The 21,824-nt window shown below is 34.7% G+C and overlaps 2 protein-coding genes across 2 annotated transcripts; one reads left to right on the forward strand and one right to left on the reverse strand.

The window, feature by feature from the left end:
- Positions 1–229: 229 nt before the first annotated feature.
- Positions 230–9,144, reverse strand: COX10 (cytochrome c oxidase 10). The gene is made up of 7 exons (XM_086453845.1): positions 8,673–9,144; positions 7,285–7,414; positions 4,693–4,830; positions 4,450–4,583; positions 4,205–4,330; positions 3,548–3,651; positions 230–825 (listed from the first exon to the last, which is right to left on the reverse strand). The coding sequence occupies exons 1-7, from the start codon at positions 9,038–9,040 to the stop codon at positions 449–451; spliced, it is 1,377 nt and encodes a 458-aa protein (XP_086309971.1). The 5' UTR covers positions 9,041–9,144; the 3' UTR covers positions 230–448.
- A 5,415-nt stretch (positions 9,145–14,559) lies between these two features.
- On the forward strand, positions 14,560–19,494 carry LOC147394554 (cyclin-B1-2-like). The gene is made up of 4 exons (XM_086454401.1): positions 14,560–14,732; positions 14,813–14,913; positions 18,371–18,474; positions 19,229–19,494. Exons 1-4 carry the CDS (start codon positions 14,604–14,606, stop codon positions 19,327–19,329), a joined length of 435 nt encoding a protein of 144 aa, XP_086310527.1. The 5' UTR covers positions 14,560–14,603; the 3' UTR covers positions 19,330–19,494.
- Positions 19,495–21,824: the final 2,330 nt, after the last annotated feature.

Consider the following 21,824-nt stretch of genomic DNA (forward strand, 5'->3'; position numbering starts at 1 on the left):
TTTTTATGGGATTAGAAGGTCTGGACTGGGCTGATTTTTTGTGAGGATGATCTTCTCATCATAGAGATCATCATCACAAAAAATCAGCTCAATCCGAAATTTCTAACCCATATTTTGAAAAACAATTGTTTTTACATATGTTTTTACTTATGTCCCATGCATGAACCGTCCCCTTAACAATAACTCACCATTCTAGAATCAGATTTCCTCTTATCCAACTGTTATTAAATTGAAGTCAAATCAAAATGCCAATATCTAATACCGATGCAATCCAAGAAATTATCCAAACATCAAATACAACTTCTTAATTTGTTGTAACATTTTGATAAACATATAATGGTAAAACCAGAGAAGGAAAAATGGGTAGTACCTCAAAAAATACATGAAGTGAGTAGCTTCTGCTTTTATTGGACAAGAGTCGTGCAGACTACTCAGCACCATTGGCCCATCATAAATCAGAATTAGCATACACAGGAGCTGGCAAGAACGGAAATGGGGCAATGGAAGCATACGCAACAGGTGGGCGTGTTTGGATGCCTATGGAGGACTCCCTCCCCCTCAGTTTCATTCCAAGGTGATCATTCTCACTTTCCTGCACCTCGTCAAGTCTACTCGGATTTGTTTCTGTCAGATCTTGTTGATTATCGGTGGTGAGGCGATGAAGCAGTAACCCAGACATAAACACGGGAAGATACAAAAGGCTGGTATGGAACATCCGCCTGGCAGTTTTGGTTGTGCGATCACGATAAAATGAGAGAGCCGTGACACTCATAGCTAGAGTTAATAGGCTTGATTCAAGGCAAAACCATCCAGAAGTGATACCCCCTGCCAGATATTTTGGTTATTAAAACACTTACAATTATTGAAATAATGTATCTGCTGATGAAATCACCGTAATAGTATTTATTATTCTGAAAAGACAACAATTGTTACGTAACAAAATAAGGAAGAGAAGCACAATTTTTTTTGTTATCTTGCTTCTTCTGTTATTTGCAAGGGTAGAAAGATTGGTGATGATGTTGCCTATAGAATTAGAGCTGAATGGTTCAAGTGCAAGTATGCCCCTGGAGTAGTGTATGATCTTACATTTAATCAACTTGATACAAAAAACGACAATAAAACTGACTATGCTTTTACATAGGTGAATTTTGATTAATCAAGAAATAATATATTCGTAGATTGACATTGGAAGAGATGGAGACACTTATATTTGACAAACTGATCAGCTAGATTGCCAAGTCATAAAATTAGATAAAATATAAGAAATAAAGTAAAGGGGGCAAGCTGTGGGACTAGCAGATATGTATATGCCTTTATATGATTTCCAAAAAGAAGGGAAATACAAGCCAAGGAGATCAAGAAGGCCTATCTTATTCTTAGTCAACCAAAATAAGTGGAAACTAGTTAGTTGTCCCCTCAATGATCATATGACATCTGAAGACGAAATCCTCAAAAAAAATGACAGATGACATTCTAAAGAGCTTGGACAAAAGAAATATAAGAGGATTTACCATTTAAAACAGTTGATTGGATCTGTTCATTCTTCCTACGAAAAACCTTTCGATATGCTCCTTTAACTGCTCTCAAAATGAGAAGTCCAACATAAACCAGCTTTGGAGGTAGGATTGGCCATGGCTTGGATTTTATCCGGTTCCCATCCGAAAAAATTAGGATTTAGATCAGGATTTTGAATTTTAGAATCAGATTCAGTGTGAAATTTACTGATCCAATAAAATTTCGGATTGGTTTTGGATTAGCTACAGCCAGATCCGGTAAAAATCCACAAACCAAAATTCCATATAAACACCCATAAAAGATCCCATTGCAGATACAAAACCCATTTAACCTCTGATCTCTCTCATGTTTAAAAGTAAAAATCTCTAATAAAACCTATCATCCTCAACCTGGAGAAACTCTCCCAAAACCCATCTTCTTCAACATCTTCCACGGCCAAATCGTGACTCCTGCTCCACAGACCCTCTCTCGAAGACAACTCCTTCTTCTTCTACACCACAAAACACTACTTACAGGTCCCCACTCGAATCCTCTACAGGAAATCTTCATCTTCAATCTTTTGTTTCATCTAAGGCTGTGTCATCTTCTTTAATTCTCCAAAAACGTTAGGCTGTATCATCCTCTTCAATCTTCTCAAACTCTAGGTATTTCTTCCAAACCCTAGTTATTTCTTCCCTAAAATCTCACTCTCAAACCCTAGCTATTTCTTCCCCAAACCCCAATTTTCTCTCTCACACACACACAGACACACAAAAATTCTTGGATCAGATCGGTTTTGGGAAGAGTGAAATCTAAACGGAACAAATTCAGTTCAATGATTCATTGATTCGATCGGATCGGATTGGATATGGATCATAGGGAAGATATTTCGAATTGGTGACAGTTTGGTGCAGATCCGGTACCAAACCTATCCAATGCCAGCCCTATTTGGAGGTGGTGCAACATTGAGCATGGCAAATTCCAGTAGAAAACCAAATAAGCAAATAAAGGTGAATCACAAATCCTTTGCAACGTTAAAATGAAGAACGTAACGGCTATTTCACCGATATATTTTTGCAGGAACTTAAATTAGCAATGATCCCCATACATCAATCTGATGGTCGATGGTGAAAATTTGTATAGAAAGGCAGCCCAAACAAAGAAAACCACTTAAACGAACAAAGCAAGAGCTATCATGGTTCCTCCACCACAGCCCTCAACCCGGGGGGCAGGAGAGGGGGGGAGGGGTTGTTGATCCAAGTGATCAAACTAGATATGGAGTCTACCTCCAATCATTTTGCAGATATATATCCAAAGTCATATGGTAGTTCATCACCATATCAATCAAACAATAAAATCCGACACCCCACTAACCCCGTGCTTGCTTTAGCCAGAAAAATGATCTTTCCTAATAGAAAAGAGGAAAAGGACAGGAACAGAACCCAAAGAAGAAAATGGATCCTATCACCTTTGCTCGCCTTAAAACACAACTCTTAAGTAAATTCTGTGTAACATTCAAAATTCCTTTCCAAACACCAAAACAAGATTGCGCCTCACCAATACCACACCTAAGATTTCCACTACTACCATACGAGTTCAGAATATTCCTCCCCAAAAGCTTAGAATGCTTTTCAACAGACCTCTGCAACAATTTCGCATTCATAACCTAGACTTCTCTAACCTCAATTCACCCCATTTTTTAGGAGGATAGATTGTTCTATATTCCAACAAATGGTATTTATGAATATTCCATATTATTCAACAAGTATTTGATCAACTTTTGAATCTTCTTCATGATTGGTACTAGGATGGAAATAAAACAAATAGTAGGCACAGCTGCTAACCAATGTGCTCTTAATCAACATCCCATTTTCCCTTGAGAAGATACTGTTTTACCAAACTACATTCGTATTTGTGCATCATTTGAATGTAATTGGCATGTGGAAACTATTTCCTTTAGTTGAAATTTTTTTTGTCGTATATAAGAACAAGATATCAAATACAATCCTTACGAGAAATGAGGAAATGATTTACACAGAAAATTAGAACTCACAATCATAAGCTAAGAACCCCAATGGAAGAAGATACATGCAGTTCCTCAAAGCCACCAAAGCAGTTCTCCGCCCAGAAGTATCGGCAAGAGAAAACATCCTAAACCTGAAAAATGCAACAGATGCCACAATGTGAGAAGCAGTCATTTAGTTCAATTGAAGACTTTACGGGCCAGAATATTCCCACAGATGACCTCCATCTGACATATACATCACACATAACAGAGTTGGAATCAACCAAATGATAAACCCTAGCAGGGCTACCACGGGTCAAAGACAGATCCATGCATCCCCATCCATGGACTTCAATTTTGAAAGGTTGAGAGTTGAACACTTCTCAAAAACCATTCACAACATCCTTGCCCTTAACCAACCTAAACAACAGGAAAAGATTGGATGCTGACGATTATTCCTATTTTTTTACATGGAAGATTTCCTACCCAAGAACCCCAACATTTGTTCATATGCAGCAGCAGGTGACATGAAGGTCATAAGGAGAAATCCTGACTGAAGCATTTCTAAACCAACAAAGCCATTACTGAGTTCATCTACTATATTAGGGTTTTTTTTTTTTTTTTTTTTTTTTGTTTAGTGTAAAAATTTTATCAGATATGAAAAAAAGCAGATCTACTATATAAGGGTTTAGTTGCCACGAATACCCTCCAACAGCATAATCATTTCGACACAAGTACGCAAGGGCCATAAAATGGGGTATTTGCCAAAAATATAGAGCTGCTGGAAGAATCATCCCGTTAAGCGAGATCTGGCCAGAAGCAGCAGCCCACCTAAAAACAAACACAAAAATGGTGTTAGCATGTTCTATGACATATAGGATGAATCAAGAAAATACAAATGCTTCCAAAGAAAACTATGTGACAGACATCTTTTATCTGAAATAAGTTACCCAAGAAGTGGAGGAATGGCGCCAACAATAGCTCCAACCCATGTATTAACTGGGTGTATTTGCTTTAATGGAGTATAGACAAATGCGTAAAGAGCAAGATTAGAAGCTGCAAGGCTAGCTGCCAAGATATTAGCCTGCAATGACCTTGTCATAGAAGTTTTTACAATTAGCCCCTACGCACATTCATGGCATATTCTTTTTGTACGTAAACGGATGCAAAAAAATGGAGAAACAAGTGCACACCTTGCACAGTAATAAACCAGTGCCAGCAACTCCAATACTAGTTGCCCAGATGGCTGCGTGAGGGACAGAAAGACGCCCAGAAGGTAGTGGTCTTTTACTCGTTCTCTTCATTTTAGCATCGTTATTTTTTTCAAAGACCTGATGTACAAAAAAGATGATTAAACTGTAACACGTGATCCTCTATATTATTTCACAGAAACAGAGAACCATATGCACATATGCAATCCAGTAATAAGTATAGGTACGGGTTGATAAAAACAGGAACTTCCTTAAAAAGGGATATAGAAGGAAGGCAAAGCTTTATATATTATATCCTCAATGAAGTAATGGTATCATAAAAATAATTTGATAAGAAAATGAGCAGATTTATTAAAATGTAGTCAAGATGACCAGCAAAGGTACAAAAGAAAACACAAATTCAGAGGAGCAATATTACAAACCCACTTCCATCTAACCATGAAGCCATCAAAGAGAAAAACCCCTCTAAACTCTTTATACACTTTACACCAAAAGAACAAAAACCCATAATGGATATAATCACATCATCAAAGGTAAGCTCCTTTCCATTGAAGGCACGCCAAAGCCGCTCTCTACAAACACTTTAACAGACCGCAAAAGGTGTAATAAACCATTAAATTTTCTTGGTGACCCTGAATGGTACTCCCAAAAAGGCCCAGGATTCAAAAAGAGCTCTCACTGTTTTTGGATAGCAAATTGAGACCCCAAACAAACCTAGGAAGGAGCGCCAGTTGGGTGAACAAAGGCTTTTATGGATAAGTTGGTCCATCATAAGAATTTTCTCCTAGGTCGCCATCCAAATGAAGAAGGAAATCTTAGACAGGACACTCAGCCCCCAAATAGCTGCAGCCGGAAAGTGCAACCCCTCCATTTGGGCAAGAGAGCGAACAGAAAATGGACCATCTTTCGATTCCTCCCACACTCGAGTGTCATTCACCCCAATAGCCAAGGAAGCACCCGCCAAGCAATCAATAACCCTTTCCAAATCCTCCACTTCCCAATCATTGAATGCTCTTTTGAAGCCATAATCTCAGGCACACAAGCCATCCAAGAGTACCATAAAGCAGAAAATCAACTGTCCGTTCTTAGAAGACAAACCAAAGAGTTGCAGGAATTGATCTGATAGGGGGCCACAACCCAACCATTTATCCTCCCAAAATCTCCCAGTGTCTCCCTTTCTCACCTTAAACCGAGTTCTTGTATGAACAAGAGGGTGTACCTTATGGATCCCTCTCCACACTCCACATCCAAGTGCCCCTTTAGGCAAACCACTCTCCGACTCATGGTGGCTTTTACCATGCTTATCCACCACTACTTTTCTCCAGCAACTCTGTTTCTTGATTCCAAATCTCACTCTCCCAATAATGCCATATTCATCACCCCAGCTTCTAAAACCAAGCCCCCCTTATCTTTAGGAGTGCACACCCTACTCCAACGAACAAGGTGAAATATGCCCCAAGAAATTGTGACACATCTTATCCAACTTGATCTCCACACTTCTTGGCATCCTAAATAGAGACAAAAAAAAAAAATTGGAACGCTGGAGAAAGTGCTCTTAATTAGGGTCAACTTGCCACCTTTAGATGGATACTTTGCTTGCCACCTACTAAGTCACTTTGGAAGTGACATATATCACTTTGACGGAAGGAGAACTTGGAACACCTTCAATACTTAATGAGGATGTGCTTAAAAAGGCACATGCAGCCATATTAAGACATATGTAATGACCAACAAAAATACATCCTAGAGTCAGCCATACGACTCTCAACTTCTATACAACTGTTCATAATCCTTCTAAAATCTAACCCCCATGTCCCACCACCCTTTTGAAAACCTCCAAAACACTACTCCCATACACCCTAGTCAAAGCACCAATTCCTTATTGTCCCAATTATAAACCAGCACCTATATTGGAAGGTATTCCCATGAATTAGCATATCACTATTTTGGTTTGTGTCTTAGTGGTACATATTTAAGGAATAGGTATTTCAGCAATAAGAATCTATGCACCAAAAAGCACCATTTATGCATTACTTCTCCTCACCCCATGTTCTTGATAAAACCTTATTTTTGACAAGCATGTTCTTGCAAAAACTGAAAGCACCATAATTGTAAACACCCCTATCTGAGTGTGTAGGCTGGATAAAGGACAAAAACAAAAAATTCCTTCTTGGATGAAAATTGAAAGTTCTTACCAAATTGTAAATTGATTTCATATAAAAACTACAAACATGAAAAATTCAAAATTTCCATCAAATCCCAAGAATGCAACACTATAAAATAAGAAACTACTTGGCTAAGTTGCAATTTCATGTGACATTTGAGTTAAATGTTATGAGGGTGATGATGAAAAGAAACAGCAGCTGCACATGCTTGTCCATATTCACTAGAGTTGTCATTTTAAGATTTAAAACAAATGGTATCTTTAGGTCATAAATTACATAGGGGAACATTACATATGAAAGAAGTTGATAAAAAAACAGAAAATAATCAAATTCGGATAGGAATGTAGAAGTAAAATAGTTTGAGAGAGAGAAATTGGTCATGATTTTGTAAGATAGTTCAAGTACCGACTTGATTTAAGGAATTGGCAGATGCAGCGACCATCATGGTTCCAGTACAAGTCCAACAAAGGCCTGCAAAATCAATGGCATTGCCACTCCCAAGGACAAACCCAGCTCCAGAAGTTGCAACAACTAACATGCTGGAAACAAACACACATGAAGAAACACAATAGTTACTTCCAAAAATAGGATATTTAACTCCCCTCAACAAGGCATCTTTACTAATATATTAAGGGAAGTAGACCCTAGCTAGATAGCAAAATGGTGTTTCATAGCCCTATAAGCCCACCAGATTTTCCCAATATTTTTCCAACAATACACTTAAACTATTCTATCAAAATATACAATATCATGGTCAACATACTAATACATGTAATAGTAAAAAAAATATAACTTATTAAGAAGTCAGTACTCAGTTACAATTCAAAAAACCCAAGTACACCACTCATATCTTTACTCTTGGAACTAGTTTATAATTTCTCCATCTTTCTGAGTCTCTTCTAGTACTTCACCTTTTCTTCACCCATTTCTTTTTCTAATAGGTAACAAGAAACTTAATTAGAATAAGAAAAACTTTTATTATAATTTCCTTCTCTCTTTTCGGAGGCACAAACTCTCCCCCGTTTCAATTCTCACCTGTTAACACCTATTTCCTTTTGTTCAATGATCTCTTTGTATTAATTTTAAGGCAATAGAAGAAAATGGATTAGGTTCAAGGTGGGCAAAGGAGACAAGGTGAGATTCTTCGCCATGATCTCCACCCTTTAAATATGTGCTGTGTGCATGATATATCTATAGCTGATAGTCAAATTCAATATACAGTTGGCAAATTTGATGTGTGCATCAAAGATTTGGCTAACATTGAGCAATGTAGATCATGGTTTTCAAATCCGGTTTCTCATATTGGTCCCCATGAAGACCGAGATGTCTCAGATGAGTCAACTCTTGTCAGAAAGTTAAATCATTTTAAAAGGTCTAAATGAATTTTAAAATAATATTTACGAATTTTTTTTTTTTTTTTCCTGTGATATATATACTAATGTAATATAAATTATAAAATGAAAGAAAGAAAGGAGAATCCATATCTTTATGCAGAACAAGTTTGAAATTTCTGCAAATAGGATCGAGATGAGAAGCATAAAGTTCCTTGTTGGTCTCAATCAAGGTTTTAAACTATGAATTGTAGATCAAGTGCAATCATTCCGAACTGTTCTGATTGATCGAGATGCTAAAATTTCACCTCTAAATATAATTTATATATAAATTTGGGGGGAAGTATCAAATCTCAAGTATTACGAATCACTATACTCAATTAACCTAATTTATAAACTAAGAACGAAAACTAACCATATCTACACCAATCAAAAACTAATTTTTCTCAGATTTCTATTTTCTAACCTGAGTCGAGCTTTGGATAACTCCCAATAACACCGTCCGTAATGTCTAATCGCTTCAGCAACATCTCTGACCTTCGACGCAGATGAAGAAGACAAAGCTGAAGATTCGATAATAGTAGCCGAAGAGGCGAACCCTAAAGCTCTCTCTCCCCTCGATTTATCGAATCTTAAATCCAAGGAATTGGTCAAAGGAGGTATCACCTTGGTAGATGAGTGTAGATGACTCTCGAGGATTCCTCTGTGGACGCCATGGAAAGAGTAAAAACTCGCAGAACGACGAGAAATTGGAGAGATTAAGATGGTTGAATTAGGATTTGGATTTGATAGGGAAACGAGTTTCCAAGAAAGTCTCGCGGAGTTCCTCAACATGGCTGCCTCTCGAGGCTCTGCTACAAGTAAGAAAGAGAGAGACAGAGAGAGAGAGAGAGAGAAGATGACGATCTCACACGAAATTGGCGTTAAAGAGCGAAATAGTTGGAGTTCATCCTTTCCAGGTTTGATTGATTTTTTTATTACTATTATTTAAAACTCGGTTTCGCGTCTCGTCTCGTCCGTGCCAGATACCGAGTCGTCTCGGACGAGTTTTTCAATATCGTTCAAAATTTTGAAAAATGAACATGACATATTAAATCTCGTTCAAAAAATTGATTTGTCCGTCCATCTCGTTCATATATGATATCGAGATGACTTGAGCAATATGTCTCGATCTCAGACGAATTTTTAAACCATGAATTAATGTTGATGCTAATTAGGGTTTTTACGGGTGTTCGTTTTTCCTCGACATTTTAATGTATAATGGAAATTTAGATAATAAGTCTCTAAACCTTGAACTCTCAGTGCAAAATTTTATAACCAACTGCTAGCAAATTCTTTGTTTTTGGTTGGTTGCATAGAAATATGATAATGTGAGGAATTTTTTAAAAATAAAAATAAAATTCTTTTAGTAATTCACTTGGGTTGGATATTACGAGCCCATTTTAATAATTAAATAATTTTAGTGGTTATTAAATTTGATATTTGATATCTACTCTAAATAGGTTTTGTCGTTTTGGGTTGGGATTCTTATTTCTTAGAGATTTGATTATGTGATTGATTAGGTTAGTTTGGCTTTCATATCTTATCTTTAGGAAGTGTTTTATAAATAACTAGAGTTCGTTCGTGTCTACGGCTCGTACATCCTCTTTGGGGTTAAGGTTGTAAAAAAGGAAAAATAATAAAATTAGAGGGGTATTATTAAAAAAAATCTTAGAAGATGATGGGATAAAAGAATAAAGATAGTAAAGTTAGAGGAGCATTATTAAAAAAAGGAAGAAAATTGGGGAGGAAGAGAGTAAAGACAATAAAGTTGAAAGAGGATGAGGAAAATAATAAAGTGGGTCACTATAGTTGGATGGGATGTTTGTTTCCTGCAAATGGGCCCTACTATTATTTTATTATATAGATGGTATAGGAATCTAGGTTGATAAAAAGACCATCATTCCTTATATGGACTGCTAATTCCTTGAATAAATGTATGTCTAATTATAGAGTTAAATGGAAAAAAAATAAGATTTTTTTTTTTAATTGTCAATAAACCCATTTTTTTATGCCCAGTGATTACAAGATTAAACCCAATCCTATGGTATCATTGAACATAGAATTTACCAACTAAGCTAGCTTGCACCTTCAAATAAGGCTAAGAAATTTAAAGAGATTATAATTTATAAGAAGCACCGATGCAGGACTAAAAACTAATTAAAATGTGGTTAAGAAATTTCGAAAAAAATTATCAAGGACAAAGGATATTATAAACTTCCAAATTCTACCACAAAGAAATAAGAAAAGTTTAGTAAATAGCTAACAAATAATTATAAACAATATTTTAAGTCTTATCAATTTTATATATATATATATATATATATATATACTATTAAATTAATGGATCTTATAAAAAGGTAGAACTTCCAACTAGCCTAGGGTATAGTCTAACAATGTCTAAGATGATCTAGTGAATTAAGGTTACTAAGGTCAGATGTAGGGTTGGAATAAGTTTAGATTAATAAAAATATGAATTTAAAATGGTCTAAGCTTGCTGTAAATTATTGGGTAGAAAATAGGGATGATTTATTTTTGATTTAGGTCATTTTTAGATTAGTTTGGGCTGTGCGGCAATATGGTAATTTTGAGAGGGGTTTTAGTAGGTTCTAGTATGTGTAGGATCTCTTAAAGAAATGTTGGTAAAGGCTCACCTAGGGTCTAGGAAGAGAAAAATCACAGAAAACTATAAAAATAAGATGAAAAAACGAAAAAAAAAAAATTAAATTAAATTATACATGCAAATCAAGAAGAAAATATGAGATAGATGATTTCTGCTCATCAAGACGAATGCCCCAACACTCAAGATAAGAAAACTAAAAATTCTATAAATTGTATTTAGAAAAAAAAATCCTATAAAATAACATAAAAATATTTTTAAATAGTAAAAACAAAATCCTAAAGAGAAAAGACCTAAACTACCCTTAAATAAAAAAAATAAATTACAAAAATTATATAATTTTCATAACTTTCTCTCTCCTAAAATTTCAAATCTTAAAAACTTAAATAAAATACAACATAAAGTTACTAAGGTGCTGTTTGATTGAGTTTCAAAACGTGGATTTTTTAGTGTTTGCGGTGAGAAGCTGCGTTTTAAAGCTCAATCAAACGCGTCCTACACTTTTAAATTTTGCGTTTTGAAAATTTTAATGCAAATTTTCGTTTTTAACCATTGTTTTGAAAATGGATTGGAGAAGCTTCACACAACAACGTTTAAACACATTCATGTGAAATGGCATTTATACCCTTCGACATTTTTAGAAATTCCATCACTGTCCGCAATCAAAACTTCGTTCACACTTCATATGTCTTTACCCTTCGATTTCAACAGCAGAAGCTGACTGATCTCATTGACGACGACAACTACCGAAGCACCAATCTAACCCATTGACGACGACCACCACCGAAGTACCGATCTAACCCATTGACGACGATGACGACGTTAGTTTTGTTCAAATGAAACCCATCGATAAAGACGTTAGCTTCGTTCAAACGAAATCCACAGGCTTGAAAAATCCACTGTCAATTAACAACATTCATCGTTGAACCCAACCCTGATCAAGACACCGACGAAAATCGACGCCATTAACGATCCCATTTGCGATCGATGGCATTAACGATGACGATTCGAAGTCAGATTGAAATCAATCCCTCCGTTTGACCCATTTTTCCGATCAACACCTTTTTCCAATCTCTGTGAGCTCTCTCTCTCTCTCTCTCTCTCTCATCGATTTCAATTTTTATGATTCTTGACGAAATTGCATATTTCAGGTTAGATTAACAACAATTTTTCTGTTAGGGTTCTAATTTCTTAGTAGATTTTTATTAAAATAAAATAATAGAAATAATTTCTATAGAACTTGAACAAAAGGGCACGTATATTGATTTCAATTTTTGTGAATGATTCTTGACAAAATTGCATATTGAAGGATGGATTAACATAAATTTTTCTATTAGGGTTCTAATTTCTTGATAAATTTTTATTAAAATAAAATAAAGAAATAATTTCTATAGAACTTGAACAAAATGACATTTATATCGATTTCAATTTTTGTGAATGATTCTTGACGAAATTGCACTTTGAAGGTTGGATTAATAGAAATCGGCATATTAGATTAATATAAATTTTTTTGTTAGAAATTTTTGTGAATGATTGTTGTTTGATTTAATTGTTGCTTGTTTTGTTGTTTAAATTATTGCTTGTTTTGTATAATTTTTGTTTGAATTTGCAAAAATAACTTGGAATTTTTCGATTTGAAATTTTTCTGTTTATAAAATGAACTTGGAAAATTTCAATTAGTATAATTATATATTTAGTGTAATTATATATTTATAGGGGTATTTTAGTAATTTTTTATACATTCTGAGTACATTATGTTGGATTGCGTATTATGCAGGTATTTTGTTTATCAGGAAAATTTCATATGTCTATTTTTAAAAGGAGATGCTGCCGAAATTTTTATAGAATTATAAATTTTTCTATATTTTTTTTAGAATTATAAATATTTTAAAATTAATACAATTATATATATATATATATATTGTAATTACATATTTATAGGGGTATTATGATCATTTTTAATGCATTCTGGGTACACTATCAACCTTAAGGGTATTCTGATCATTTTATCCTAATACAGTAGATTCTTAAAGTTATATCAAACAATAATTACCAGATTCTGATCAACAACACAACACTTTTACAAAGCTTTATTAAACAAACTTTTCAATGTTTCAGCTTCTAACAACAAATTCAAGAAGCTGAATCAATCAACACCTAAACTACCCCTAAACTTTAAACTATGACCATAAGCCAATAAAACATAAAAATAAGCCCAAAACATTTAAAAAATCTAAAATAAAGTCCAAAGCAGAAAATGAAATAAATTTCTAAGTATTCTAATACTATAGTTACGTGTTCATTCTAATTCAACCAATAAGTCCTCCTCGATCCAAATGCAATCTATATGCACTCTCCAATGTAAAGTCTTCAAAAAAGATTTTGCACATACGGTTTTCAAGTCCTTTTCGTAGCTATCACAAATTCATGAAACAGCTTGTGATTTCCTTATCCTATGATGATATTTAGAGGGTGATGATCTGATGTCCCCATCAAGCATGATTTTAAATCTCTTCTAAGAGTGAGACGACTCATCCGATTCGTCTCGATATCGTCCACCAACGAGACGGGTTGAATAAGTCATCTCAAACTCGATGTGTTTCTCAAAAGCCACTCCATTGTCTCATTGTTGAATGAGATGAGACAACAAAATGAGTTTTAAAACCATGATAAGAAGACTACTAAACAAGTACATTTGTGTTAAATAACTTAGTAAAGTAATGTATGGAGACTGGAACACAAACATTTTTTTTAAGTGTAAGATTTTATAAAACCAAGAAACACAAAGGCAAACAAGTGAGATGAAAGGACCTACCTCCAAGATCAAAAGAACAAACAAATATAAAATTACAGAGCTAGATATCTTCCTTGATGACAAGCTCCCAATCGAATACAAAATCATGCCTTGTGTCCTTAATAGTCGGTAATATCTGAGAGAGGACTTCTTGCTACATGTCTTCAATAAACAATTATTTTCATTGATTTCTACTTTATTTTAGTTTCCAAAACATGATTTTCCAAAGAATTTGTTACTTTTATATTCAACGCGAATTCGTTTATAAAATACCAATGAATTGACAAAGATGTTTTTGGAATTAAAATGAATAATGTATTGGACTTAGAATTCTGTCATATTCATAGCATGAAATGGAATTTCACCATTATAAAAACAGCTATGGTGTTTATTCATAATATAATGGTGTGATAATATCACAACCCGTCAACTCAATTCAATATAGGGTTTTAAATCTGGTTTGAGACCGAGATGACTCGCCCGAGTCATCTTGGTATTGTGTGATACGGATATACTCTATGCCTCAACTTTCGCATCATCTTGCGAGACAAACGAGATGTATCGAACGACATTTTGAAAATCTCGGCTGAGTCAATTGGGATTTTGTAGATTGTAATTAAAATAATTAATTTTTTTAAATTATTATTTTTAGAATTTAATTATTTTTTATATAAATAAAACATGATTTTATGACTAAACATCGTCTACTCTACCTTATTTTATTAAAAAAATTATAATTATTTCAATTTAAATATATGTAAATCAATCATTGTAAACCGAGTTAAATGATTTGTCTCGTTTGAGACGAGTTGACTCATCCGAGACAACTCGGTCGCTTCCAGACGACAAGCCGAGTTTTGGATTCAGTAACTCAGTTTCTTGGGTAAAAAGATGCTCTGCTACAAGTGAGTGAAAGAGAGAGAGAGAGAGAGAGAGAGGGAGAGATGGAGAGTTCGAAGATGACGATCTCACACGAAATTGGGGGAATCCAAAACGACACTCTGCGATTCGGATTACAGGGCGTTAAGAGCGAAATAGTTGGAGTTCATCCTGTAGAAGTTGCCTATGAATCGGTATTAATTTTTTCCAGAAAGTTTTTTTCTTCATTCTTCTATGTTTCTCTTCTGAGATTTAAATTTCGTTTATCGATCAGACTAAGAGGTCGCAGAACGAGATGAATCGAATGACCCTCGCAAATGCTTACGGATCGGCTTTTCCCTTGAAGATGGATCTCGACCGTCAAATCCTTTCCAGGTTTGATTGAATTTTTTATTATTTAAAAACTAGGGTTCTTTTGATGTTAATGCTAATTAGGGTTTTTATGGTGTTTGTTTTTCCTCTTAACATTTTAATTTATAATGGAAATTCAGATAATAAGTCTCTAAACCTTGAACCCTCAGTACAAAATTTGATAACCAACTGCTAGCAAATTCTTTGTTTTTGGTTGATTGCAAAGAAATATGACAATGTGAGGAATTTTTAAAAAATAAAAATAAAATTCTTTTAGTGATTCACTTGGGTTGGGTATTACAAGCCCAATTTAATAATTATATAATTTAGTGGTTATTATATTTGATACTTGATATCTTCTCTAAATAGGTTTAGCCGTTTTGGGTTGGGATTCTTAGAGATTTGATTGAGGATGTGATTGATTAGGTTAGTTTGGCTTTCCTATCTTATCTTTAGGAAGTGTTTTATAAATAACTAGAGTTCGCCCGTGCCTACGGCTTGTACATCCTCTCTGGGGTTAAGGTTGTAAAAGAGGGAAAATAATAAAATTAGAGGTGTGTTATTAAAAAATATCTTTGAAGATGACGAGGTAAGAGATGAAAGATAATAAAGTTAGAGGGGCATTATTGAAAAAGGGAAGGGCGTTGGGGAGGAGGAGAGTAAAGACAATAAGGTTGATGGGGTAGGAGAAAAGCAATAAAGTGGGTCACTATAACTGGATGGGATGTTTGTCTCCCACAAAAGGGCCTTGCCGTTGTTTTATTATATAGATGGTTTAGGGATCAGGGGCGGAGCTAATAAGGAGCTGGTGGGGGCAATTGCCCCCACAGAACTTTGAGACACCCCTATATTTTCAACTAATTACATGCCCCATTTGTCCCCACTCCCTCACCTCTTTCCCCATTTTCCCCCACACCTTCACCTCCCTCCAATTTTTGCCCCCACACCCTCACCTCCCTCCATTCAAGTTCTTCAACCATACATCTAATCATAGTTTGCCCCCACTACAAGAAAATCCTAGCTCCGCCCCTGTTAGGGATCTATGTTGATAAAAAGATCATCAATCCTTATATGGACTACTCATTCCTTGAATAAACATATGTCTAATTATAGAGTTAAATGGAAAAAAATAATGTTTTTTTTTTTTTAAATTTCCAATAAGCCCGTTTTTAATGCCCAGTGATTACGAGATTAAACCCATGCCTATGGTATCATCGAACATAGAATTTACCAACTAAGCTAGCTTGCACCTTCAGATAAGGTTAAAAAATTTAAAGGGATTATAATTTATAAGAAGCATGGTTGTAAATCTCTTTTGAGACCGAGACGACTCGTCCAATTTGCCTCGGTAGCGTCCACCAATGAGACGGGTTGACAAGTCATCTCAAACGTGATGTGTTTCTCAAAAGTCACTCCATTGTCTCATTGTTGAATGAGACGACTCGGTCTTGTTCATGGACGAGATGAGACATCAAAATGAGTTTTAAAACCATGATAAGAAGACCACTAAACAAGTACATTTGCGTTAAATAACTTAATAAAGTAATGTATGGAGACTGGAACACAAGCATTCTTTTTTCTTTTTTTTATAAGTGTAAGATTTTATAAAACCAAGAAACACAAAGGCAAACAAGAGAGATGAAGGGACCTACCTACAAGATCAAAAGAACAAACAAATATAAAATTACAGAGCTAGATATCTTCCCCGATGACAAGCTCCCAATTGAATAAAAAATCCTCAAAATATACCTCGAGATTCTTTAAAGAGCTACTTCATGAACTGCCCAATCTTTTCCATAAAAAATAATCATGTTCCTTTCCTTCCAAAGGATGTAACAAACCATGGACGTATACAAACTTAAGAGGATCCTCTTTCTATATTTGAAAACCATGATATGCCACAAACTGCAAATGTTATCCAACTTTGTCCACAATTGATGTCCATCCTTCTGTGGCTAGCTTGTAAATACCAATGTTGCTTACCTCTTTATCCCGTACAACGTTAATACCACTTGATACACAAACAATTGGAGATTGCTCCTGGCTAAGATCCCTATGTTTCCAAACTTCCCAAACTATGGTCTCATCTCGTAACTCCAATTTAGTTTTCTGTATGATATCAGTGACTACTTTGCATTTCTTAATCATCTCCTTTATGATAATTCGTTGGTCTCTAAGGCATACCCTTTGCATTCTTAGATAATGTCTTTGACTTTGTTGGTCCCAAGACATCTCCCCCCTCTCTCTTTTTGGCCGTCATGATCAGCATCAATTGCAAAACTCTATTTGATGAAGTTCCCTGTTGATTCTTTTTTTTTTCTTCCCTAATATTTTAGATTCCATTTGCTTGGGATGAAAATAAAACTGTTTGACTGGTCAATCCTTTCTTGTAATTCCTCCTGAAGCAAAATTCATTCTGTTAAATCATTTGTTAAACCATATGAGAACTGTTGTTGACTTCTGCTCCATACACAAGGCAAATGGAGAATCTGTTGATCATCTCTTTTATTGTGATTCTGCTAAAGTTCTTAGGGGTTCTTTTTTTAATAATAATTAAAATCTTGGAAGCTTCCAAGTTATTTTATTTTATCTTTTGATAAATATTACATTTTAGTAGAACAAAGAAAGAGAATATAAGGGAAAAAAAGGTCGTGTAGACCACCCTAAAAACAAAGAAGAAAATAAAAGAGAACAAATTGAGAGGATGTGTCAGAGGTTCCATCCCTTGTGATTTATGGGTTTGTTTGTGTGGGAAGCAGAGAGTTTTCTCAAAGGCAAGGAAAAAACTTGTGATATCATTCTAGATATTAAACCTCTCATTTACCATAGGTCCTAACTATGGGTTGTAGAGGTTTAATTTTTGAGGAGTTTGTTTTCAGATAGTGTATTATTGTACGAATGTGTGGATTATTCTCTTTATGTGCTTGGTATGTCTTCTTACCTCCTTAGGCTTCTTTGTATTCTCCTCTTGCTTTTATTAAAATTTATATTTACCTAAAGAATGTGCTGCATGGCTTTCACGCTCGTGTACATAGTCCACATTCAAGTTTTTTCTATAATGACTGGGATCATAGGGAAGTCTGACTCGACCAGCTCTTATTTATGACAGCCTTGAATAAATGGTTTGAATGAAGGGAGAGAAATGTAATACTGATAAAGAAAGAAAAAATTTCCGAGTAAGAAAAGAAGGCAAAAATTTCATCCTTGGATGGGCTTTACTAATGACGAAATAAACAATTTATAGACACCACTTGTTTCTGCAGTGCTATTTTTAACAGATGAACAATGCAAACAGGAAACGGAATATGATCATGAAATTGGATCATCATCATTATTTGTAAATAGTGATAATAGTGCATGTCTTAATTCGTACTACTTGTTTTTTTGTTTAGTTTGTTCTTAAGCTTTCTCACCTATTTCACTTATTTCGTTTATTCTTTTTCATTTTGTTTCTTTTCTCTTCTTGTTTTGCCTTCTGCAGATTTCAGAGGCCTCCAGGTGCTTTGCCATCTGCAGCACTAGGTTTCGAGGCAATCACCGGTAGACTGGACGACTTTGACTTTGAAGATTACCATTACCTCAATGGTTAGGACACAGTATTGACATATGAGTGTTTTTCTAAAACAATCTTTTTCTGCATTACTCTCTGAAGAAGTTTGCCAAAATTTCCTATATGTGGCTGATGGGGATTGGGGATAAGCTAGTGCTCAAGTTCTCATAACTTGCTTGAGACAAAGCCAGGGTTCGGGAACAACTCAGCAAGAGAAAACTACGGAAAAAGTCGGGAAAACATTTGATAAGTTAAAAAATAAAAATAATTTATTTTTAGTATAAGATATGTATTTCATATACTAAATAATAAAATAACACTTAAAAATGTTTAAAAAAAAATAATTTGTGATTTTTTTTCAAAAAATCGTTGATTAAATCATGATTGATCGTAATTTTTTGAAAAAATCGTGAATTAATCAACAACTATTGACATTGTGTTTTTTTTATATAAAAAAAAATCACAGATTTTTGTCACGATGCTCTCTAGTGATAACCTGTCGATGTAACTTTTTGTATTATTTTTCTCCTATCAATCGGTAGGAAAACAAATAACCTTATGAAATCAAAATGGAATCTGTGCTTTGATCTTGTCTAGTACACACCAATCCCTTGTTTATGCATCATTGTGTGGTGAAGTGCTTCCCTAATCCATACAGGTCTATGAATCTTGTTGAAACACCTTCAAATTTTACAGGCGATATTTTAAGTAACTGCTACTGTTAAATGTTCTAAAATGTTTATTACTTTGGGTTTTTGATTTACCTCTTTTCATTGTTACTTCCTACAGATCCACGTGAATCCGAAACTTTCAGGCCAGCAGACATGCATCATGGGATGGAAGTCCGCCTAGGTCTCTCCAAGGGACCGGTCTGCCCAAGTTTCATCTGATCTATGCCTTCAGCCTAAGATGGTGATAAGCTATAATTTTTCAATCGCAGTTTTATGGTGTTAGTGTTGGTGGTTACTAGATGTTGACTGATGCCATGATCTATTTACTGTCACATGCAATTGATTATGAAATCTGAAGCAGTGTTTAGATTTCTGTTATTAGAACTTTGGGCTTCTCTTACCACAAAGTACTCTTTTCATTTAGAGTCAAGATCCTATACGGTGTTCCCGTTTCTATAGATAGGAACGGTGTCTACGTGGCACAATTTAATTAGGAAACAAATGCATTGGGCTGCATGAACGACTTGATTAGGAGTCTGAGGTGTTTTAAACACCAACTAAAGTGTGCCACACAGACACCTATCCTATTTTATAGGAACGGGAGACCGAATTCGATCCTGAGTCTTTTGTTTATGCTGACCAATCTGTTGTGTGCAACACATCCTTAATTAAGCAACAAACAAAAAGAATGTTTAGATAAATTTTCCGATCGTCCTCTAATATCTATAATCATCAATATTTCAAAACATCATATTGTTTCTAAAGACATAAAGATCAACATACATTAAAAAGAAAAAAAAAGTAGTTAGTATAGTGGGTGGAGTGAGACTCTTCATGAAAAGCAGTTCTCAATATATTTGGAGGAACTGGTATTGAAAAAGGATTATCTTGGAAAGTGTGCTAGAGTGAGGTTTGGGAAAAAGTGCAACAACCCTAATAGAAGGACCTGATGACTCAGGTCCACGGCATTTGTCAAATGATGTTATGTGAACTATTCAAAAGAGAAGTCTAGAGTGTTTGAAAAACGGAGGTCAAGTGTGAGAGTTGAAATTTCAAGAGTTCAACTCTCGCAAAAATAGGGATGATGACAGATGACAATTGCCTGAGAAAGGGAGTGAGAGTCTTACATGATTTTGAATCAGAAGTCTCCAAAAATGGGGATGATGAGTTTGGGTGAAAGTTGGAAACCCTTATTTTAGGTTGTTGGATGGTTGGGTGAGTTGGGGACTCACGTTAATTGAGTCCCCCACACCCCCTCCCAAAAAAAAAAATTGCGAAGTGCGAAGTTTTATGTCACAAATGAAATATCGTGATTTGTGATTCTTGCCTTGAAAGTGTCATATATTCCTATTCTTGCATATATTCTATAATTGATGGATGGTATTTTAGTGTGTAATATCTTTATCTACACCCTTGTGACTTGTGAGTTCTACATAGGTATCATGTGACCTGTCAAATAATTGTTCACATCTTGTAAGTCATCCTCACTAAATTTCAAAAGTGAGTTCTATTTAAGAACTAGATTATTTGTTTAAATTGTTACTTTATATTAACTTTTTATATAATTAATGATAGATTTTTTATTTATTTACCCCCCCCCCCAAATTGGTTAGATCGATGACTCGAGTTCTCAAGATCCATAATTCAAATTATTGAGATTGACCTCTATTCCAATTGTTGAGATCACCTTTTACAATCATTGAGATCAAAAGATTGTAAATGATCGATATCTACATTTGAACTTGAATCATCAAGATCAATACTCAAGTTGTCGAGATCAACCTTATCATTGTCAATCTTGACATTTCAACATGAATCATTGAGAATAAAAATTCAAATTGTCAAGATCAAATATTTGAATTGTTGATCTTGACAATTTGAGTTCGATGTTTTACCAGGAGAGGGGACTTTTAGAAAGAAAATTTTTACTAATTGGATTGTTAAGAAATCATCCCAAAATTCAAGGTGTATTTAGAAATGCATCCCTCCTGTAGGGTCTGTTAAATAATTTTCTCTTAAATATTGGTTGTATCATCGAAATTATTATCCATAAGAAGGGCAAATGTGGATAAGAACAAAAATATAGGTAAAAAAAACTTGTATTTTAATTACTTATGGTCAGCTATCTTTTCAAAATATATTGGATATAACCTACTTTTAAACCTTTTGGCCCACAGAATCATTGAAATAAAGAAAATTATTCAAACGATAGTGATCGAAATATCGATAAATAAAAGGAATTTAATGAAAAGAGATTCTTTCACTACCATCCTCACGTATGATTTTCAATAAGTCTTTGAGGATGAGTTGATTGTAACTTACGAGGCTAAAAAATCTGTTGTCCTATTGGCTTTTTATAAATGAATAATGATTTTCTGACGCCCCCCCTTTGGCATATGCTCCCTGATATGGCATGTGCTAGAATCATAGAATTTTTTTTCCTTAGAATACAAAAATGCATATATTTATAAAGATGTGCCATTGTGTATCCCGAGAAAAATCTATGATTCTTACCCGTGCCACATCAGGGGCGTAAGAAAATCATGACTCATGATTAATAACATGAGTTTAAGAAAAAAAACTTTTTTTTTTTTTTGGTGAGATATTGTAGGGTATCCCTTTGAAGACATGGACTAATCCTACGGTTGCACACCCTACCCCACGAAAGTTTTCTAGTATGCAAGAAGGTAAGTCTAAAGACTATTTAGTTTTGA

This window comes from Akebia trifoliata, chromosome 9, assembly GCF_017979445.1.
Source record: "Akebia trifoliata isolate Shusen 1 chromosome 9, ASM1797944v1, whole genome shotgun sequence".
Taxonomy (NCBI): Eukaryota; Viridiplantae; Streptophyta; class Magnoliopsida; order Ranunculales; family Lardizabalaceae; genus Akebia; species Akebia trifoliata.